General features: G+C 49.2%; 1 protein-coding gene across 3 annotated transcripts in view; it reads left to right on the top strand.

Annotated features, from left to right (window-relative positions):
* ECI2 (enoyl-CoA delta isomerase 2) overlaps positions 1 to 22,079 on the top strand; it is a 192,431-nt gene that overhangs the window by 129,680 nt on the left and 40,672 nt on the right. For 2 of the 3 annotated variants that reach the window (XM_030208681.1, XM_030208698.1), the window contains exons 8-9: positions 5,380 to 5,469; positions 21,137 to 21,235. In XM_030208681.1, coding sequence (XP_030064541.1) covers positions 5,380 to 5,469; positions 21,137 to 21,235 — 189 coding nt within the window. The remainder of the gene's footprint in view (positions 1 to 5,379; positions 5,470 to 21,136; positions 21,236 to 22,079) is intronic. The other variant, XM_030208688.1, reaches the window with a different exon arrangement.

Genomic DNA, 22,079 nt, shown 5'->3' with positions numbered 1-22,079 from the left:
ACAATTTGTTCAGTTCTACACTAATCTGTATATTAGAGGAGATGGAGTTAAGAACTCAGATTCAAGAGTTTTTGACTAGAGATGATGGGTTGATGGGTTTGGAAATAGCTGATCGTGAGCAGTTGGAAGCCCCTACAGCTTTTGAGGAGATTTTAAATGTGGTTAAAGGTCTTAAAGGGGGAAAGGCACTGGGAGTGGATGGATATACTGCAAAGTTTTATAAGCTTTTTATAGCTGAGTTAGGTCCTCTTCTGAGAAGGGTGGGAAATGCATGCTTTGAATGCCACTCCTTACCGACTAGTATGCATGAGGCAGGGATCTCGGTGATATTGAAGCCTGGGAAAGATCCAGTGGTTTGTGGTTCCAATCGACTGATCTCTCTGCTAAATACAGATGTTAAAATTCTGGCAAAGATCATGGGCGGGTAGTATTTGTCGACTGGGCCCGACATGGTCTTACTAAATTTTGAGATTTCTTGGATATCGGGGAAATGCGTTCCTTTGAAGAACTTCAGGCGTCTCATGGGTTAACACATACGGGCATGTTCTCGTATTTGCAAGTAAAGCATTATATTTCTAGTCAGGGGTGGTTGAGGGTTGACCCGGATGAAACTATGCATTTGGAAAATCTATGGGCCTGATTAGGGACACTTAGAGGGACCGTTTCCCACTTATACCGCTTCATATGGGGAAATGGGTTTTATTAACGCTTTTATTTTTTTGGCGTGGGAAAAAGATTTGGGGTTCGAACTGAGTGTGAATGAGTGGATGGTGATATGCCTGGAAGTGAAGAAAGATTCCTTATGTGTTCTAGTTAAGGAAAATGCATATAAAGTATTAAATAGATGGTACTATACGCCAGATAAGATCAAAGCTATGTTTCCTGGTCCACTGATCTGTGTTGAAGATGTGGTATGGCCACGGGCACCTTTTTTCTTATTTGGTAGGCTTGTGGGTAGCTTCAGGGGTTCTGGCAAGGAGTTACATAAGTACATAAGTATTGCCATACTGGGAAAGACCAAAGGTCCATCAAGCCCAGCATCCTGTTTCCAACAGTGGCCAATCCAGGTCACAAATATCTGGCAAGATCCCAAAAAAGTACAAAACATTCTAAACTGCTTATCATAGAAATAGTGGATTTTCCCTAAGTCCATTTAATAATGGTCTATGGACATTTCCTTTAGGAAGCCAGCCAAACCTTTTTTAAACTCCGCTAAGCTAACCGCCTTTACCATATTCTCTGGCTACGAATTCCAGAGTTTAATTACACATTGCGTGAAGAAAGATTTTCTCCGATTCGTTCTAAACTTACTACATTGTAGCTTCATCGCATACCCCCTAGTCCTAGTATTTTTGGAAAGCGTAAGCAGATGCTTCACATCTACCCGTTTTACTCCACTCATTATTTTAGAGAGCTCTATCATATCCCATGTTTCAAACCTCCTCTCTACTGTGGCACCATCCACGTCTGTCAACGAGGCTGTTTCTTCTTACAACAATACTCTATCCTCTGCCTTACACACTCTTGCACCTTTGATGACCCGCCCTGTAAGGCGTACAAAACCCCAACCTTGGCTGACTTCTAATATCCGCTACCTATGTTCCTGTACCCGCTCCGCCGAACGCCTCTGGCGGAAATCTCGGGCCCTTGCTGATTTCTTACACTTTAAGTTCATGCTGACCTCCTTCCAATCTGCTCTTTTATGTGCCAAACAGGATTATTATATCCAACTGACCAACTCGCTTGGCTCTAATCCTCGACTTCTCTTCACCACATTGAACTCTCTCCTCAAGGTGCCCCCTCCCCCAACTCCCCCTTCATTATCTCCTCAGACCCTTGCTGAATTCTTTCACAACAAGGTTCAAAAGATAAACCTTGCTTTCTCTACCTCACCACCTCTCCCTCCACTAGTCCGTTCCCCTCTCTCTCCTTCCCCTCATTCCCTTTCCTGAAGTTACTATTGAGGAAACTACACTTCTCCTTTCTTCCTCAAAATGTACCACCTGTTCCTCTGATCCCATTCCCACCCACCTTCTTAATGCCATCTCTCCTGCTCTTATTCCTTTTATCTGTCACATTCTCAACCTCTCACTTTCCACTGTGACTGTCCCTGCTGCCTTTAAACATGCTGTGGTCACACCTCTCCTTAAGAAGCCTTCACTCGACCCTACTTGTCCCTCTAATTACCGACCCATCTCCCTCCTTCCTTTTCTCTCCAAATTACTTAAGCGTGCTGTTCACCACCGCTGCCTTGATTTTCTCTCCTCACATGCTATTCTTGACCCACTACAATCTGGTTTTCGCCCCCTCCACTCAACCGAAACTGCGCTTACTAAAGTCTCCAATGACCTATTACTGGCTAAATACAGAGGTCAGTATTCCATCCTCATTCTTCTTGATCTTTCCGCTGCTTTTGACACTGTCGATCACAGCATACTTCTCGATACCCTGTCCTCACTTGGATTCCAGGGCTCTGTCCTTTCCTGGTTCTCTTCCTACCTCTTCCTCTGCACCTTTAGTGTTCACTCTGGTGGATCCTCTTCTACTTCTATCATTCTGCCTGTCGGCGTACCTCAGGGTTCTGTTCTTGGTCCCCTCCTCTTTTCTATCTACACTTCTTCCCTTGGTTCATTAATCTCATCCCATGGCTTTTCCTACCATCTCTATGCTGATGACTCCCAAATCTACCTTTCTACCCCTGATATCTCACCTTGCATCCAAACCAAAGTTTCAGCGTGCTTGTCTGACATTGCTGTCTGGATGTCTCAACGCCACCTGAAATTAAATATGACCAAAACCGAGCTTCTCATTTTCCCCCCCAAACCCACCTCCCCGCTCCCCCCGTTTTCTATTTCTGTTGATGGCTCTCTCATTCTCCCTGTCTCCTCAGCTCGAAACCTTGGGGTCATCTTTGACTCTTCTCTCTCCTTCTCTGCTCATATCCAGCAGATTGCCAAGACCTGTCGTTTCTTTCTTTACAACATCCGTAAAATCCACCCCTTTCTTTCCGAGCACTCTACCAAAACCCTCATCCACACCCTTGTCACCTCTCGTTTAGACTACTGCAATCTGCTTCTTGCTGGCCTCCCACTTAGTCACCTCTCCCCTCTCCAGTCGGTTCAAAACTCTGCTGCCCGTCTCATCTTCCGCCAGGGTCGCTTTACTCATACTACCCCTCTCCTCAAGACCCTTCACTGGCTCCCTATCCGTTTTCGCATCCTGTTCAAACTTCTTCTACTAACCTATAAATGTACTCACTCTGCTGCTCCCCAGTATCTCTCCACACTCGTCCTTCCCTACACCTCTTCCCGTGCACTCCGCTCCATGGATAAATCCTTCTTATCTGTTCCCTTCTCCACTACTGCCAACTCCAGACTTCGCGCCTTCTGTCTCGCTGCACCCTACGCCTGGAATAAACTTCCTGAGCCCCTACGTCTTGCCCCATCCTTGGCCACCTTTAAATCTAGACTGAAAGCCCACCTCTTTAACATTGCTTTTGACTCGTAACCACTTGTAACCACTCGCCTCCACCTACCCTCCTCTCTTCCTTCCCGTTCACATTAATTGATTTGATTTGCTTACTTTATTTATTTTTTGTCTATTAGATTGTAAGCTCTTTGAGCAGGGACTGTCTTTCTTCTATGTTTGTGCAGCGCTGCGTACGCCTTGTAGCGCTATAGAAATGCTAAATAGTAGTAGTAGTTATCTAAGGCAAAGTAATGTCCAACTCGTATTGTCTGTACAGTTCCTTTCATCTCTCCCTTCCTGGCTCTGTCCAGTTTCACCCTCAAGTTCTTCGAGGTGTTGGATCTCTTTTGGTGGTTGTGCATGCGGTCCCAGCGATTCCAACATCCCTATATGTGGCATATCACTGGCACAAAAGCAAGATCAGAAGCATGCCATCAAGCAGCTCTCTTCCTTGGCTCCTCACAATTGATCTTATCCAAAAACGCCTGAGCCTCTGCCACCTCCGAAAATGTCAAGTTTTTCCCTTCGTGCCAGACTCTCAATTTGGCAGGAAAGGAGAGCGAAAATCTGATGCCTTTTTTATACAGGGATGTGCACGCTGGGGCCATTGCTCTACGTTTTTGTGCTACAGCCGTTGAATAGTCGTTAAAGAGCAAGATCTTCTGTCCCTCATATTCCAACGCCTCCTTCCTTGCTCTAAAGGCCTTCAGCAGCGATTCCTTTCCCAGCCAGTTGACATAATGTGCTATGGCTGTGCGTGGCCTTGCCTCTCCTTCTCTCCTCGCTCCGATCCTGTGTGCCCGATCACACTGCCAGACATCTGCTCTCCCCTCCATGCCCAATTGCTGCGGAAGCCAGGTATTGAAGAATTGATACAACTCTTGCTCGTGGACCGCCTCTGGAAGTCCAATCACCCGTAAGTTATTGCGGTGATTTCTGTTTTCCTGTTCGTCTATTCTCTCTCTTAATGCTGCCGCTTCTTTCTGCAAGGCCACAGTTTGATTTGCCATGTCCTGCGCAGCGTCCTCTTGCGCGGACACTCTCTGTTCCACTTCGTCCAAGCGCTTTGCCTGTGTATCGAATTTTTCATTTATCTCGTTGACCGCCGACTGTATTTTATTCAACCGGTCTTCCAGTGCTGTCGCTACTGTTCTGGAGATTTCTCTGGCCCAATCCCCTGCCGCTGTTGCTGTCGGCGGCTGGGATTCCCGCTCCTCCGCCATTTTGAGTGTTGTTTGTGGCTTCGCGGTTTTACCTTTCAGGCCTCTCTGGCTCTTCGTGGGCATACCCTCTGTCCCACCGCTGTTCCTTTTACTCTGCCAATTCCCGTCAGCTACCCAGGCACAGCGGGGTTCCCCTGGTGATATAGGGTGGTAATATGCTGGAGTTTTAGCTTAGTTTTTAGCTGAGTCTCAGCGGAGCTCCGTCTTCCTGGGGCAGTTAGGTTGCAGGCACCACGTGACCACGCTTACTTGTTTTATGCTTGTGTTGACAGATATTGTACACGTGGAGCAGACTGTTTATTTTAAAATGTTTTTGTTCTTTTAGATTAGTAGGATTACACTAAAACTCCCATAGTTAATAGGCAAGCAGGAAATCAGATATAAATAATGGTACTTATATGTAGATGTGGTGAAGATCGGCATTTCCACATATAATCATTAGCACTTATATATGGAAACTATCCTGGGTCTCCAAAGTGTGCAAATTTGTCTCTCAGACAATCGTTATAGGTATCCTTCAGTACAGATATAGTAGGACATGTTTGAGAACCACAGCAGTATGTATTACTCTAAGAGTTGTTAATGGATAAAAGGTCTGTCTTCTATATACAAAGAGGATTCAGATCTGGAACCTTAGATTTCATATTTCTAAACTTAATTTTTTTCTACATTACTGTGTTAAATACAGGCCACCTTCCATGCTCCTTTTAGCCACCTGGCTCAGAGTCCAGAAGGATGTTCCACGTTGACATTCCCTAGAATAATGGGTTTTGCCAAGGTAAGGATGCTCATTCATTCCAGATTCCTGTTATTACCGTCTGTATTATATTTTAAAGCCTCAAAGGAAAAAAGACAAATCCACAAGTCTTTAGAGGAAGTTGGTGGCTAAAGCATGCAATTGGTTCTTGTTTTCCTTTAATGTTGCCTATACCTTCCAAACAGAATTTGTATGTATGTTTGTTTGTTTGTTTTGTGGGGGAGAAGGGTGCATAAATCATATTTTACATGAAAAGGGTTTTTATAAAATTTCAAGGGTGACTATGCATGTATAAGTACATGTGTGAATTGTGCACAGGCATTCCCAAGGGTGGAGAATAGACAAGAGTTGTGATGTACCTGTGTGTATAGAAAGATTGCATGCACAAATGTACAACTTCAAAGCAGCTATAAATTTACGCATAAGAATTTTTGCACTATTGGACCTGGTTCTGAATGCCTACTTTATCAGGCAGATAGTTGACTATTTGCCTTTCTAAAATAAGATGCTCTTTTTTGACATTTCACATAGGTGTGCTGTTACAAAATGAAGCCCAACTTGGATACTTTTACCTGAACATAGGATGGGAATTTTCAGATAGGCATTTCCATGAATAAGACACTGTTTTGTTTGCACAAATGGCTGTGTTTTGTTCTCATGTTTCTCATAAACTCTGGCTATATCTCTTTCTCAGAGGACAAGCAGGCTGATATTCTCACGTATGGGTGACGTCACATTGGCCCCCGGAGGATTTTATTAAAAAGTCACAGAAGTCTCTTCTGGAGCGTTCTACTGCGCGAGGCGCCGGTACTGCGCATGCGTGAAAATGATTTCCCGCCCGTCGCGCGGTCACGCTCCTCAGTTCTTTCTTTTCCGCGTCTGAGGAGACACGGAGTTCTGTTATATCAGCGCTTTGTGTTTTCCAAGCCTTCGGAGTGGAAGTTATTTTTTCTTCTTCAAACGAAGTTCGTTTTTACCCTTTTCAGGTGTTCGTGTTTAAAAAAAAAACACTTTAGTTTCTTTTTTCTTAGTTTTTTTCGTTTTCTAAGTTTCCTTTTTTCATGCGACCGTTCTTAGGTCGCTCGATCGGGTATTTTTTCTTTTTTTGTATGTCTCTTTTTCTGACACAATCTCGTCCTTTGATTTTGCGGAGGCGATTTTTCCCGCGATGTCATCGAAGACGCCCAGTGGCTTCAAGCCATGCGCCCGCTGCAACCGGACCATCTCTGGCGCTGATCCGCACTCCTGGTGCCTTGGGCCCGACCATCTTCAGGAAAGCTGTAAGTTGTGCCAAAAAATGAAAACGCGCACTCAGCTTTCTCGAGAGGCCCAAAGAGAAAAGCTTTTTGGATCCGGTACATCAGCGTCGGTGTCAACATCGGTACCGTCGACGCCGAGGGCAGTGTTGGCATCGGGACACCGGGTACAGGTTGCCAAAAGACCGATGCACGCTGGGAGCAGTGATGCATCGAGCGGGTCTCCACCTGCCTCGGTGCCTCCTGCTTTGCAGGCCCCCCGGGACCGACCTCTCTTGGACCCGGCCCCGAGGAAGCGTGTGGATTCCACATCTTCCTCACCGGTACTGAGGAGTCTTGATGTCGGGCGAAGGCCAAGAAGCACCGTCATCGTTCTCCTTCTCGACACGGTACTGTGAGCTCTGGGTCGTGGAGGCTTTCGGCACCCGAGAAGCGTTGATGCCAAGAGGATCGCTCTCCCTCTGTTATGGAGGTATCGACGCACAGGTTGTCTGGCAGCCCGGTACCGGCTCCCCAGCCTCTGCAGATTCTGCCTCTGAAGCCCGGATCGACACCGCAGCCTTCTCCGACAGCTTCTGTAGACGAGCGTATCAAGGCTATTTTTCCTGATTTTATGGAAGCGGTGCTGCACCATTTGCGTCTGGCATCGGAGGTACCGGTACCGACAGTGCCGGAGGCTCCTGTGGTACCTAGCTTTTTGCCGGTGGTGAGGTCCCCTTCTCCGGTACCGCTTCCGGTTCGGGGTCGGTAGCCTCCTGGGTCGACTCTCCATTGCCTTTGGTGGAGGAAGCTTCACCGGAGTCTCCTGGGGAGTCGACTTCTCGACACCATCATCGAGGTCACCGCACCTCCATGTCGAGATGGGCTGGGATCCGGGCTGCTCTTTCTGAGTTGCTAGCCCCATCCGATTATGGCTCATCTGATGAAGATGGGGCTCATGGAGTTTTCTCTGCCAAGGATTCTCTAGGTCTTCCATCTGATTCGACCCCCTCACCTCAGAGACAGCTCTCCCCTCCGGAGAGCTTGTGTTTTTCATCTTTTGTGCGGGAAATGTCTGAGGCCATTCCCTTCCCTGTGGAGACTGTGGACGAGCCCAGGGCCAAGATGCTTGAGGTCCTGGATTATCCATCTCCACCTTCTACCACAGCTCCTTTTCATGATACACTCAGGGAAGTGCTGATGAGGAACTGGGAAAAGCCTCTTTCTTGTCCAACTATTCCCAAAAAGGCTGAATCCCAGTATCAGATCCACGGGGAACCCAGTTTCGTCCGGCCTCGGTTGCCTCATGATTCTGCGGTGGTGGATTCCGCTCTCAGAAGAGAGCTACTAGGGTTTGTCATCAATTACCCAAAGTCCCATCTCAACCCAGTTCAAAAATTGGAATTCATTGGGGCTCTGTTGTGCACGAAGACAGCTTGTGCCTATCTTCCCGAGCCAAGAGCAGAGAACCTTCTGTCTCTAGTCTCCAAGGTTTAAGCGTCTCAGCAGATCACAGCTCGGCAGATGTTGAGACTTCTGGGCCACAGTTCATGTAACTCCCATGGCACGTCTTCACATGAGATCAGCTCAGTGGACCCTAGCTTCTCAGTGGTTTCAAGCTACAGGGAATCTAGAGGATGTGATCCAGCTGTCCATTGACTTTCGGAATTCACTTCAGTGGTGGAAATTTGATCCAATCTGGTTTGGGGGCGCCCATTCCAAATTCCTCAGCCACTAAAAGTGCTGACAACGGATGCATCCCTCCTCGGGTGGGGAGCGCATGTAGATGGGTTTCACACTCAAGGAGCTTGGTCCCTTCAGGAAAAGCACCTTCAGATCAACCTCCTGGAGTTGTGAGCGATCTGGAACACACTAAAGGCTTTTAGAGATCGGTTATCCAACCAAATTATTCTGATTCAAACAGACAATCAGGTTGCTATGTACTACACAAACAAGCAAGGGGCACCAGATCTCGCCCTCTGTGTCAGGAAGCTGTACAGATGTGGCTTTGGGCTCGCCAACACGGCATGTTTCTCCAAGTCGTTTATCTGGCCGGCGTAAACAACAGTCTGGCCGACAGGTTGAGCATGATAATGCAACCTCACAAGTGGTCACTGAGCACGGCTGTCACCAGAAAGATCTTCCGAGCTTGGGGCATCCCCTCGGTGGATCTTTTTGCCACTCAATTCAATCACAAAGTCCTGTTCCAGACTACAGGCCCACGGCAGGCTAGTGTTGGATGCCTTTCTCCTTCATTGGGGAACAGGTCTTCTGTACGCGTATCCTCCCATACCTCTGGTGGGGAAGACTTTGCTGAAACTCAAGCAGGACTGTGGAACCATGATTCTGATTGCACCTTTCTGGCCGCGTCAGATCTGGTTCCCTCTTCTTCTGAAGTTGTCCTCCGAAGAACCATGGAGATTGGAGTGTTTTCCAACCCTCATTACTCAGAACGAGGGGGCGCTTCTACATCCTAGCCTCCAGTCTCTGGCTCTCATGGCCTGGATGTTGAGAGCTTAGAATTTGCCTCCTTGGGTCTTTCTGAGGATGTCTCCCGAGTCTTGCTTGCTTCCAGGAAAGATTCCACTAAATGGTGTTACTCCTTTAAATGGAAGAGGTTTGCCGTCTGGTGTGACAGCAGGGCCCTAGATCCTTTTTCTTGTCCTACACAGACCTTGCTTGAATACCTTCTGCACTTATCAGAGTCTGGTCTTAAGACCAACTCAGTAAGGGTTCACCTTAGTGCAATTAGTGCTTATCATCGACGTGTAGAGGGTCAGCCTATCTCTAGACAGCCTTTAGTTGTTCGCTTCATGCTTTGCTTTTGTCAAAGCCCCCTGTCAAACCTCCACCAGTGTCATGGGATCTCAATGTCGTTCTCACCCAGCTAATGAAACCCCCTTTCGAGCCACTGAATTCCTGCCATCTGAAGTATTTGACCTGGAAGGTCATTTTCTTGGTGGCTGTTACTTCAGCTCTTAGGGTCAATGAGTTCCAGGCTCTGGTAGTTCATGCTCCTTATCTTAAATTTCATCATAACAGAGTAGTCCTCCGCACGCACCCTAAGTTCTTGCCAAAGGTGGTGTTGGAGTTTCATCTGAACCAGTCAGTTGTCTTGCCAACATTTTTTCCCCGTCCTCATACAAGTCCTGGCAAAAGCAAGCTGCACACTTTGGACTGCAAAAGAGCATTGGCCTTTTACGTGGAGCGGACAAGCCCCCACAGACAGTCCGCCCAGTTGTTTATTTGTTTTAATCGTAACAAGAGGGGAGTTGCTGTCAGGAAACGCACCATCTCTAATTGGCTAGCAGATTGCATTTCCTTCACTTATGCCCAAGCTGGGCTGACTTTAGAGGGCCATGTCACGGCTCATAATGTTAGAGCCATGGCTGCGTCAGTGGCTCATCTGAGGTCAGCCACTATTGAAGAGATCTGCAAGACTGCAACGTGGTCATCAGTCCACACATTCACATCTCACTACAGCCTTCAGCAGGACAGTCGACGCGACAGTCGGTTTGGGCAGTCGGTTCTGCAGAATCTATTTGGGGTTTAGAATCCAACTCCAACCCTCCTAGGCCCATTTTTATTCTGTTCCAGGCTGCACTCTCAGTTAGATGTTTCTTGTTATAGGTCAATCTTTGTTATGCCCTCGCCGTTGCAAGGTCCAGTTGACCAATGTTTGTTGTTTTGAGTGAGCCTGGGGGCTAGGGATACCCCACACGTGAGAATATCAGCCTGCTTGTCCTCAGAGAAAGCGAAGTTTCTTACCTGAAGCAGGTATTCTCCCGAGGACAGCAGGCTGGATATTCTCACAATCCCTCCCTCCTCCCCTTTGGAGTTGATTTCTTTTCATCTATTGGATTCAACTGAGGAGCGTGACCGCGCGATGGGCGGGAAATCGTGTTCGCGCATGCGCAGTACCGGCGCCTTGCGCGGTAGAACGCTCCAGAAGAGACTTCTGCGATTTTTTACTAAAATCCTCTGGGGGCCGACGTGACATCACCCACATGTGAGAATATCCAGCCTGCTGTTCTCGGAGAATACCTGCTTCAGGTAAGAAACTTCGCTTTATGGACAAGCAGGGTGGTTATCCAGCTTATTTTTGAAACAGAAAGACGCCTGTATTTCGACCCAAATCAGGAGATGGGCGCCTTTCTCCCGTGGGCGCCCATATAGGTATAATCGAAAGCCGATTTTGGGCGCCTCCAACTGCAGTCTGTCGCGGGTACAAACAAAGTTGACAGGGGGGTGTTGGAGGCGTGGTGAAGGCGGGACTGGGGCGTGTTTATCGGCCGAGGAGAGATGGGCGCGCTCGGCCAATAATGGAAAAAAGAAGGGCGCCAGAAGCGAGAATTTGGGTCACTTTTTCTGGACCCTTTTTTTTTCACGAACAAGTCCCCAAAAAGTGCCCCAACTGCCCAGATGACCACCGGAGGGAATCGGGGATGACCTCCCCTGACTACCCCAGTGGTCACTAACCCCCTCCCACCAAAAACAAAGAACTTTAAAAACTTTTTTTGCCAGCCTGTATGCCAGCCTCAAATGTCATACCCAGCTCCATCACAGCAGTATGCAGGTCCCTGGAGCAGTTGTTAGTGGGTGCAGTGGACTTCAGGCAGGTGGACCCAGGCCCATCCCCCCCTACCTGTTACACTTGTGCTAGTAAATGGGAGCCCTCCAAACCACCCCCAAAACCCACTGTACCCACATCTAGGTGCCCCCCTTCAGCCATAAGTGCTATGGTAATGGTGTAGAGTTCTGGGGAGTGGGTTTGTGGGGGGGGGGGGGGAATTTGGGGGGGCTCAGCACCCAAGGTAAGGGAGCTATGGACTTGGGAGGTATTTTAATTTTTTTTTAATTGTTACAAGTGCCCCCTAGGGTGCCCGGTTGGTGTCCTGGCATGTGAGGGGGACCAGTGAACTACGAATCCTGTCCCCTCCCACGACCAAATGCCTTGGATTTGTTCATTTTTGAGCTCATTATTGCTGAAAACCGATACCGCCCAGCTCAAATCCGCCCAAATCCGATGCATTTGCCCGGCACCAACCGTATTATCGAAACAAAAGATGGATGTCCATCTTTTTTGAAAATACTGTCTGTCCCGCCCCTTCGCGTATCCGTCCTTGGAGATAGGCGCCATGGAGATGGGCGTTCACGTTCGATTATGCCCCTCTATGTCTTGTGCTGAAACAATACAGCGCTCCCATATCTCAGACATAGTGGAAGTTGTGAGCATGCATAGCCCTTATTACGTACAGCAGTCCTCTTAGTCTCTCCAGTTTTCTGCTCTGCCAAATAGATGTGAAACAAACCTCTCCTGATCGACATTAAAAAAGTGTTCTTTCTCCTTGGACATAGATAATGTAGACACATTTGGTAAACTGTCTTCTTAGGCTGCTCAGTTGAAACCACCCTTTAGCTTGATTGTATTGTTTTTAGCCAGTAGGGTGTTTGGGTGTCCTTCCCACTCTGCTTACATCTATGTTCCCTTCAGTTTGTTATTTTCCGCGACCATAGCAGCCTCCTCACGTTCAGAGTAGCTGAGTTCTGTTTAAAAAAGTAAAACCAAATGTCTGACCAGTCTTGTGCTCAGGGCCGGTCTTAGCAAGTGCGGGGCCCTATGCAGACCAATTTGGTGGGGCCCCATCCTAGCCCCGCCCCCACTCCAGCTCCACCCCATTGATAATATTATTCCATTTTTAGAAAATTTTTTATTTATGAAATTTCAAATAAAGACAAATGAAGCTAAACTTGTACAGAAAAACTGATTGAAATAATAAGCACAATGCTATCATGACCCCCCCCCCAAAAAAAAAATATTCCACTACAATTAGTTCCAATTCTCATAACCCCAGGGGGGGGGGGTCAAAGGTGCGGACACACAATCTCTCCACTGCAAAACACTGTACACAAACTTGTGCAAAAACACACTCATAACCTTACCAAACCATAACAGCACTAATTCCAAGGACAGGACGAGAACAACCTTATGCGTGAAAAGGAAGAACTGTAATTACACCAGGCTCTAAAACACCAATACACTATCTCGTGAAAAAAAACAAAGCAAAAAGGGGCTGCAAATGCTACACGCTAGCAGGATACTGCACCTTGATCACACATGACACAACAGATATGAAGGCAAAATACGGAACTGAAAAGTTACCTCAAGAAATCAGACTCAGCATGCAGCAATACTAGAAAAATTGAAACTTACATGCAAAATATCACAGATGCACATTTCCAAAAGCTGACATATTCCAATTAATAAATTCTGAATAAAATACTTTTTTCTACCTTTGTTGTCTGATCATTTGTTTTTTCTATTCGCTTTGGTCCCAGTGTCTTCTGTTTTATGCAGTGTCTTCTTTCCATTTGATATTTTTTCTCTCACCATGTCCACCATCTTCCTGTGTCCTTATGTGTCCTGTCTACCATCTGTAGCCCTGTCCCTATCCTTTCTCCAGTTTCAGCATCTGCCTTCAAAGTGTTCCGATCCAGCCCTTAAATTCAGCAATTTCCCCTCCATGCATATCCAGCATTTCTCCTCACTGTCCTCCTTCCATGTACATCTACTTTCCTCCCCTCCCCTACATCCATGTCCGGCATTTCTCCTATATCCCTTCCCCTCCATCCATGTGCATCTCCTTCCTTTGTCTTTCCTTCCCTCCATTCCTGCCCAACATTTCTCGTCTCTCCCCTGCCCTCCATGACCAGCAATTTCTCCTCTCTCCCTGGGCAATGCCCTCCCATCCATGCTCCTCTGTCCCCTGTCCCCTCCATTGATCCCTATCCAGCAATTCCCCTCTCTCCCTGAGCCCTGCCTTCCCATCCATGCTCCTCTCTGTCCCCTGCCCCCTCCATTCATCCCTATCCAGCAATTCCCCTCTCTCCATGAGCCCTGCCCTCCCCTCCCATCCATGCTCCTCTCTGGCCCCTCCATTCATCATCCCTATCCAGCAATTCCCCTCTCTCCCTGAGCCCTGCCATCCATGCCCAGGTCCTCTCTCCCTTGCCCTCCCGCTCCCATGTTCAACTGCCTGCCTGTCCGCCCTGGCGCCCTTTTCTTCTCCCCCCAACCAAGGATTTTTCTTTTAAATTTACCCTCCGTAGCCGGCATCCCACAGCAGCGTGCATCACTGAAAGCGCTCCTCCCCTCCCGAGTCCCCCCGACGTCTCTAGCAGAACGCAGAAGATCTTCCTGATTCGTTCATTCTCAGTGTCCCGCCCTCGAGGGCAGGACACTGAGAATGAACGAATCAGGAAGAGCTGCGTTCTGCTAGAGACGTCAGGGGGACTCGGGAGGGGAGGAGCGCTTTCAGTGACGCACGCATTACGCTGCTGTGGGATTCCGGCAATGGAGGGTAAATTTAAAAGAAAAATCCTTGGTTTGGGGGGTGAAGAAGAGGGCGCCAGGGAGGTAAGCATGGCACGACGGCGCCCTCCAGCCATGCTTAACGTCCGTGTCGGAGTCGGACCGGCCCTGGGAAGAGGCTGACAGGTGCGCCGCGCGGGGCCCTATGCGGCCGCCTCGGTCGCCTCGGCCTAAGACCGGCCCTGCTTGTGCTGACCCAAATGGCCAAACTCTGTGATCAACAGGCTTTACATTAATCAGTGCTACTGACCCTACAGGCTCCTTGCGAGCACCACAGGATCCTGACACCAACAAGAACAAGCACTCAGGCTCCATGTCTGAAACAAAACCACCTATACTGCTGGCTCAGCCTGTGACTTCAGAGCACACAGCAAAATCCCTTAAAAAGGACCACAGACTAATTATCAAAAGAATTGCACAGTAAGTCTTTAAAAACAGACTTCCTCTCTCAATGGAGGTGACAAAGTTAGAAACTCTTCTAAGTATTCTTTATTGCATAAAGGAACAAAGGTTCTCCAAGGACAAGCAAGCTTGCAGTCTCAAGTGGATAGACGTTCCTGCGTCGCCCGGGTTGGCAGAATACCAAGAAAAAAATTTGAGAGCTTTCTGGATCACGATCAGCGCTCCACTGCACATGCACGAAGTGCCTTCCTCCTGCAGCGAGACCGCATCTCTTCGTTTTTATTTTTTTCCATGTGAGAAATGGCGACTCATCTTGTTGCTCCTCATACGCCCGTAGAAAGAGCTTTGCTGTGCCATTGCGGTATTTTTCGCTTGTTCCGCTTCCTTCTTCTTTCTTTTCCATTATATATATATTTTTTGGCCCGCATTTTAGTTTTCTTTGTTTTTTGGTGTAGGCCGCTTTTAGGTCTGCTCAGACGGGTCTCTCGGTTTTCTGTGCCTTCTTCCCTTTTTTTCAGGCACAATCGCATCCTTTGATTTTGCCAAAGCCATTTTTCCTTCCATGTCATCAAAGACTCCCAGTGGCTTCAGGTGTTGTACTCAGGGCAACCAGACCATCTTGGGTACTGATAAACATTCTTGGTATATTCAGTGCCTTGGGCCCGACCATAGCCCAGCAAATTGTGTTCTTTGTTTTCGTGTGAAGAAAAGGACCCAAATTTCCCAAGAAGCTCACCGTGAGAAATGTTTTGGAACTCAGTCCAGTTCTTCGAGGGCGACGGCGCCGAAGTCAAGGGAGGCATCGACATTGGGAGTTGAGGTAGGAATGGCTGCTGCAAGACCACAAAACACTGGGAGCAGTGAGGCATCGAGTGGGTCTCCACCTGCCTTGAGGCCTCCTACTATGCAGGCCCCCCGGGACCGTCCATCATCGGACTCGACCCCGAGGCAATAGGAGTTTTCGACGTTGTCCTTTTCGGCACCAAGGAGTTTGGGTGAGGTGCATCAGGCGAAGGCCAAGAAGCGCTGTCACCAATCTCCGTTGACACACTGTGCCGGGAGCTCCGGGGCGCTGAGGGACTCTGCACCCAAGAAGCATTGATGCCAGGCGGATCGCTCCCCCTCCATTCAAGAGGTGCCGATGCATACTTCTCCCAGCAGCCTGGATCCTGCGCCCGCACCCCAGGAAATTCGGCAACCTGAGCTCTAACTGGTCCCTCAGCCTTTACCGATGGTGGCTCTTGATGAGCATATCCGGGCCTTGCTCCTTCAGCTTTTGGAGGGATTGATGCAGCAATGCCATCAGCATTAGGGGTGCCTGCGCCTGCCATGCCTTCTGCTGCGGCACCGTCTGGCCCCCAGTGCAATCTGTGATGTTAGCACCGCTTGTGGCCCCGGTGTCAGTTGCCACCCAGGCCAGTACCCCTTCGACTTTGGAGGAGGAAGCTTCGCTGGAGTCGAGGCAGGAGCTGACTCCTCTACACTGTTCCGAGGGCACGGTCCTCGACATCAAGGTGGACCCAGTCTTGGACATCCCTAAGGGAAGTGCTGTCGATACTGAAGAAGAACACTCATGGGAATCAGAGGAGGATCCCAGGTACTTCTCCTCCAATGAGTCCTATGGGTTCCCTTCTGAGCCTTCCCCTCCACCTGCGAGGAGACTGTCACCACCAGAGAGCCTCTCCTTCACCTCTTTTGTACGGGAAATGACTGAGGCCATTCCATTCCCTATAGAAGTGCAGGATGGGCCCAGGGCCAAGATGCTCGAGGTCCACCTAAGGAGGCAGTGACGGTGCCTGTCCACGAGGTACTCAAAGAAGTCCTCGTTAGGAACTGGGCGTCCCCTCTGTCTGTCCCTGTGGTTACTAAGAAGATTGATACCCAGTACCAGATCCACGGGGAACCTGGGTTGGTGGTGAGGTCTCAGTTACCCCCACAACTCCATGGTGGTGCATGCTGCTCTCAAAAATACAGGAGTACTAGAAGACTATGCCTCGGCTCCCCCAGGCAGAGAAGCTAGAACCCTGGACTCTTGTGAGAAAAATGTATCAGGCTGCTATGCTCATCGCCCGTATTCAATCTTACCAGCTCTTCACGAGCGTTTTCTTGCGGAACTCGGTGAGGCAGCTGTCAGACTTGGTCGATGCTGTCCCTCCGGAGCAGGCCGAGCCGTTTCGTCAGTTGGTCAAGCAGCAGAAGGTATGTCGCAAGTTCTTGGCCAGGGGCACTTACGACACTTTTGACGTGGCACCCAAAATCTCTGCTCAAGGTATAGCAATGCACAGACTCTCATGGCTGCATGTTTCTGACCTGGACCATTCGATCCATCAGAGAATGGCAGATGCCCCTTGCTGGGGGGATCTTTTCAGAGAGAAGGTTGAAGAGGTCGTACACCAGATCAAAAAGCACACTGAAGCAATGTCTTCTGTGGCTACCTCCTGATCCAGGAGGTTTTTTGGTAAGCCACAGAGTGCCACCTCTTCCTCTTCTAGGCGTAGGTACACCCCTGTTGCTCGCCAGCTACTCAGGCACATCCCCAGCACGCTTGTTCTCGTCAACAGCGTGTGCCTAAGGCTCCTGATGCTCCCCAGCAAAAACAAGGGACGAGCTTTTGACAGTCTCCAGCAGAGCATAGCCACTACCAGTGTCTGTTCTGGACGACTTTCCAGTTGGGGGGAGGCTAAAGTTGTTTCACCAAAGGTGGCCTCTCATAACCTCCGACTGGTAAGTTCTGCAGATAGTCCGTCTCAGATATACCCTCAGTTTGCTTTCCAAACCTCCAAATTACCCACATAGAGCTCATTCTTTCAGCTCTCAGCACAGGTAGGTACTTGCAGAGGGACTCTCCGCCCTTCTAAAGGCCCATGTGGTCGAACCCGCATTCCACCAGGGGAAGAAGGGAAGGGATTTTATTCCTTGTGCAGAAAAAGACAAGGGGGATGCATCCCATCCTAGATCTAAGGGCCCTGAACACATTCCTAGTCCAAGAAAAGTTCAGGATGGTTTCCCTGGTCACCCTTCTTCCCATGATTCAGAAAAACGATTGGCTATGCTCGCTGAACTTAAAGGATGCATACACTTACATCCCAATACATCCAGCCCATCGGAAGTCTCTTCTGTTTTGGCTGGGAACATATCACTTTCAGTACTGTGTATTGCCCTTTGGCCTCACGTCAGCTCCCAGAGATTTTACGAAATGTCTACTGGTTCGGCCACGATCGAATTTGAAAGAGCTCACCAATCCTTGGGTCAGTGTGTGGATAACAGCCTATGACAGTGATGGCGAACCTTTCAGAGACCGAGCACCCAAACAGCAACCCAAAATCTAATTACTCATCGCGAAGTGCCGGTACTCATTATGGGCGGGGTCACCACATATGACTCCACCCCTATGATAGCCACATTCCCTTACACCAGCCATGGCGCATATAAACAGACATCATTGAAAATATTATACTAGTATAGGAGAAAAAAACAACATGATTTTCTTTCATTATAAATCATTTCAGTAAGTTATTACAGCTCCAGTATACCCAGTGCAAAATAAGACAGCAGATGTAAATTCTCAAATTGGACATATTCCAAACACTAAAATGAAAATAAAATGATTTTTTTCTACCTTTGTTGTCTGGTGATTTTGTTTTTCTATCCATATTGGTCCTAGTCGCTGATTCTGCTGCTCTATATCTGTTCTCTTAACTCCGTTTCCAGGGCTTCCTTTCCATTTATTTCTTTACTTTCCTCCTTTCTTCTTCATTTCTTGCCCTCCATCCATGTCCAGCAACCCTCCTCTCCCCTCAAGCCACAAATGTCCAGCCACCCTCCTCTCCCCTCCAGCCACCCATGTCCAGCCACCCTCCTCTCTCCCCTGCCCTCCCCTCCAGCCACCCTCCTCTCCCCCTGCCCTCCCCTCCAGCCACCCTCCTCTCCCCCCTGCCCTTCCAGCGGCAGGCCTCCCTCCCACCCAGCACCAGGCCACCCAGCACAAAGCCTCCCTCCCTCCCACCCAGCACCAGGCATGCCACCCAGCACCAGGCCTCCCTCCCACCCAAGCACCAGGCCATGCACCCACCCAGCACTCCCACCCAAGCACCAGGCCTCCCACCCAAGCCTCCCTCCCTCCCACCCATCACCAGGCCTGCCACCCACCCAGCACCAGGCCTCCCTCCCTCCCACCCAAGCACCAAACCATGCACCCACCCAGCACTCCCACCCAAGCACCAGGCCTCCCACCCAAGCACCCAAGCCTCCCTCCCTCCCTCCCTCCCACCCATCACCAGGCCTGCCACCCACCCAGCACCAGGCCTCCCTCCCTCCCACCCAAGCACCAGGCCATCCACCCACCCAGCACTCCCACCGAAGCACCAGGACACCTACCCAAGCACCAGGCCTCCCACCCAAGCACCAGACAGGCCTCTCACCCACCCAAGCACCAGGCAGGCCTCCCACCCACCCAGCACTCCCACCCAAGCACCAGGGCTCCCTCCCTCCCTTCCACCCGACGTGCACCAGGGCTCCCTCCCTCCCACCCGGCACCAGCCCGCCATCCCTCCCTCCCTCCGAACCCGAAGAAATTTAAAAGTCTTCCCTTGTCCGAATAGGCGGCATCAGCAGTAGCAGCGAAAAGCGTGCTGCTGGTTCGGCGCATTTTCAGCCTTCCGTCTCTCAAGCTCTCTGGTCCCGCCCTAACAGGAAATGAGGGCAGGACCAGAGAGCTTGAGAGACGGAAGGCTGAAGATGCGCCGAATCAACAGCACGCTTTTCGCTGCTACTGCTGATGCTGACGCCGCCTACTTGGACAAGGGAAGACTTTTAAATTTCTTCGGGTTCGGAGGGAGAGATGGAGGCCGGGCGGGCTGGTGCCAGGTGGGAGGGAGGGATGCTTGACGCCAGGTGGGTGGGAGGGCTGAAAGTCTTGGGTGAGGCGACTGGCGGCGCGCGTGCCAACAGAGAGGGCTCCGCGTGCCCTCTCTGGCACGCGTGCCATAGGTTCGCCATCACCAGCCTATGAGATATAATTGCATTCTTTAAGTTTGCTGATGAAGAACTCATACTTACTCGTGCTCAACAGACACCCAACCTAGAGTACATACAATGCTTCTAGGGTCGCTGTGTTCCGGGATCTGTCACAATTCACGCTGCAGCAGCGGAGGCTGATGAAACCCATCTTGGATATCTTAAATAAGGAGCAGATCTCGTACAGATGGGGATTCCCCTTCTCCCTCAACTTTGGCTCACAGGGCAAACATCATCGGGTGCGTTCTCTGGCGGGTGCCTGGAAGCTTCTACACACAGCGGGTTTGGCTGTGTCAGCCGCTCATCCGAATGCACTGGCTTCTGCAACAAAAGATAAACTTCAGCAGTGGCAGAGGGTCCCTGCATCTTCCAAGAAGAATGTGGAGAAAGTTGTAGCAACGGCTGTGGAGAAATGACTTGGACCTTATATGTGCATAGAGCTGTTTATCTCCTCAATATACTGGAGTGACTTCTAGGTTATTTTCCACCCCCCCCCCCTACGGAATAGGGAGGGGGGAGCTCTCCCTCTCTTGATTTGTTGGCTACGTGTGTATGTATGTGTATGGAGTGGGAGTTTTCATCAATAGGGTATTTGATTGAGTCGTAGTGAACTTGGGGTAGTATGGCTGGAGAGTGACGGAGAAAAGGGGGGTAAGCTTTAGACAATGCATGTGGGGGGGGGGGGTAACTGGGGCAACCGATCTTTACAATTAGTTGTGTGAGATAATATGCAGCGGGGGCAACGGGTTGGCACTATGAGTTTCTGTATGAGAAACAGAGTGTGGGGGTGGGGAGTGTATGTAGGCAGGTTTGCCTGAGTTGTGGTGGGTTAGTTTCATTCAGGGGTTATATACCTGCTATCTGGTGTAGATTTTGTGGGTAAAGGGGAGGGTGGGCTGTGTGTGGGGGGAGTGAGGTTAAAGTTATGGCTCTGTGTGGGAGGGTTCCTTTTGGTTATACACCTTACTGTAGTCCCAAGAGATTCAACATGGTTTGGGAAAAGGGGATTGGATCTATTAAAATACTAGTAAGAAATGCCCGTTTTGGAAAAAAATGAAACGGGCGCTAGCAAGGTAATTTCCCGCCCACCATCCTCCCTCCCTCCCTCCCTCCCTTCCGAGTTCCAGACCCCACCCCCCTCCGTCCCTCCCTTCCGAGTTCCACACCCACCCCCCTCCCTCCCTCCCTCCCTCAGTCACTTTGGTTGCGAGTTTGTTATTAAAGTTCGCAGCGCTGTCCCCGCTGCTGTCACTGAATATGTGGGACTCCCCGCTGCTGTCACTGAATCTGTGGAACTCATGCGTTGTGCGTTCCCTGCCCCGCCCTATACGTCATCGCGCTTTGACGCGAGGGTGGAGGTACACTGACTGCAGCAGGCCCGTCCCGCCCTCTGCGCCATCGCGTTTTGACGCGAGGGCGGAGCTACACTGACTGCAGGCCAAACCGGATATCTCGGGCGCCTCAAGTTTTTGGCTTGAGGCTTCATTGGAACGTTTGAGGTGCCTTTTATATATATAGATTGTTTATATTTGGAATTAGCGTCAGGAGATGAGTGCTGATTTAAAAGTCATGTCCTACAATGTGAAAGGACTAAACCCTCAGAAACTTCAAAAGCTTTTTAGAGAATTGCTACAGTTTTAAACCATATATTGTATTTTTGCAGGAGACTCATCTTCACCATGCACATGAAAGGCTTCTCTTTCATCCTTGTCATCCCACTACCTACTTTGCCTCAGCTGTCGATTCTCCTAAGAAATGCGAGGTAGCTATATTGATACATTCCTAACTGCCAGTTCAGGTTGTTAAGATTAAACAAGATCCGGGTGGGCGTTTCTTATTTTTACACATCACTATTGATGAGGTAGATGTTGCCTTGGCATCTACATACGCCCCAAACGATCACCAGGTGGCTTTTTACGCCTGTCTACAGGAGGTTCTTGCTCCATTTCTTTAAAGTACTTTGGTAATGGGTGGGGATTTCAACGCCACACTGAACCCTGATCGTGATTGCTCTTGTGGGTCTCCTAGTGTAGACTCTAAGGTATCTTCTGCCCTGGGCTGTCTTATATATTCTTTGGGATCTTTGGACTACTCCTGTACACGACTCATATTCACGCATCAATTACATTTTTTTGGATTCTAGATTGGTTGAAATGGGGCTGGAATCTGGTATTGGTAACATTACTATATCAGACCATGCACCGGTTTGGGTCTCACTACCCTCCTTTAAGAAGGAATTCAAAGACAAGCGATGGACTTAAAACACCCATGTTGCAAGAGGCTGAGGTGGTGGGAAGCTACAGAGCTGTACTAAAAGATTATTTGAAATACAACATTGATTCGGGTCCCCCTTTGAGTACAGTGTGAGATGCTATGAAGACAGTATCTCGGGAACACTTTCTACAATTGGCTAGCAGACTGTGCAAACAAAGGGTTGATCACACAGTTGTGCATGTCCGAGACTGTAAGGTTAGGACCTTGAACACATCCTCTCAGATACGCCTGCGTTTCCAAACTTTCTATCAATTTCTATACTCGCAGGAGATTCAACCCAGCCAAGAGGCCATTTCGGAGTACTTAACATGTTGCAACTTACCTTCACTAAC

Source organism: Microcaecilia unicolor, chromosome 1 (genome assembly GCF_901765095.1).
Source record: "Microcaecilia unicolor chromosome 1, aMicUni1.1, whole genome shotgun sequence".
In the NCBI taxonomy this organism is placed as follows: domain Eukaryota; kingdom Metazoa; phylum Chordata; class Amphibia; order Gymnophiona; family Siphonopidae; genus Microcaecilia; species Microcaecilia unicolor.
The sequence above is the reverse complement of the archived record's forward strand: the minus strand, read 5'-3'. Positions and strand labels throughout refer to the sequence as shown.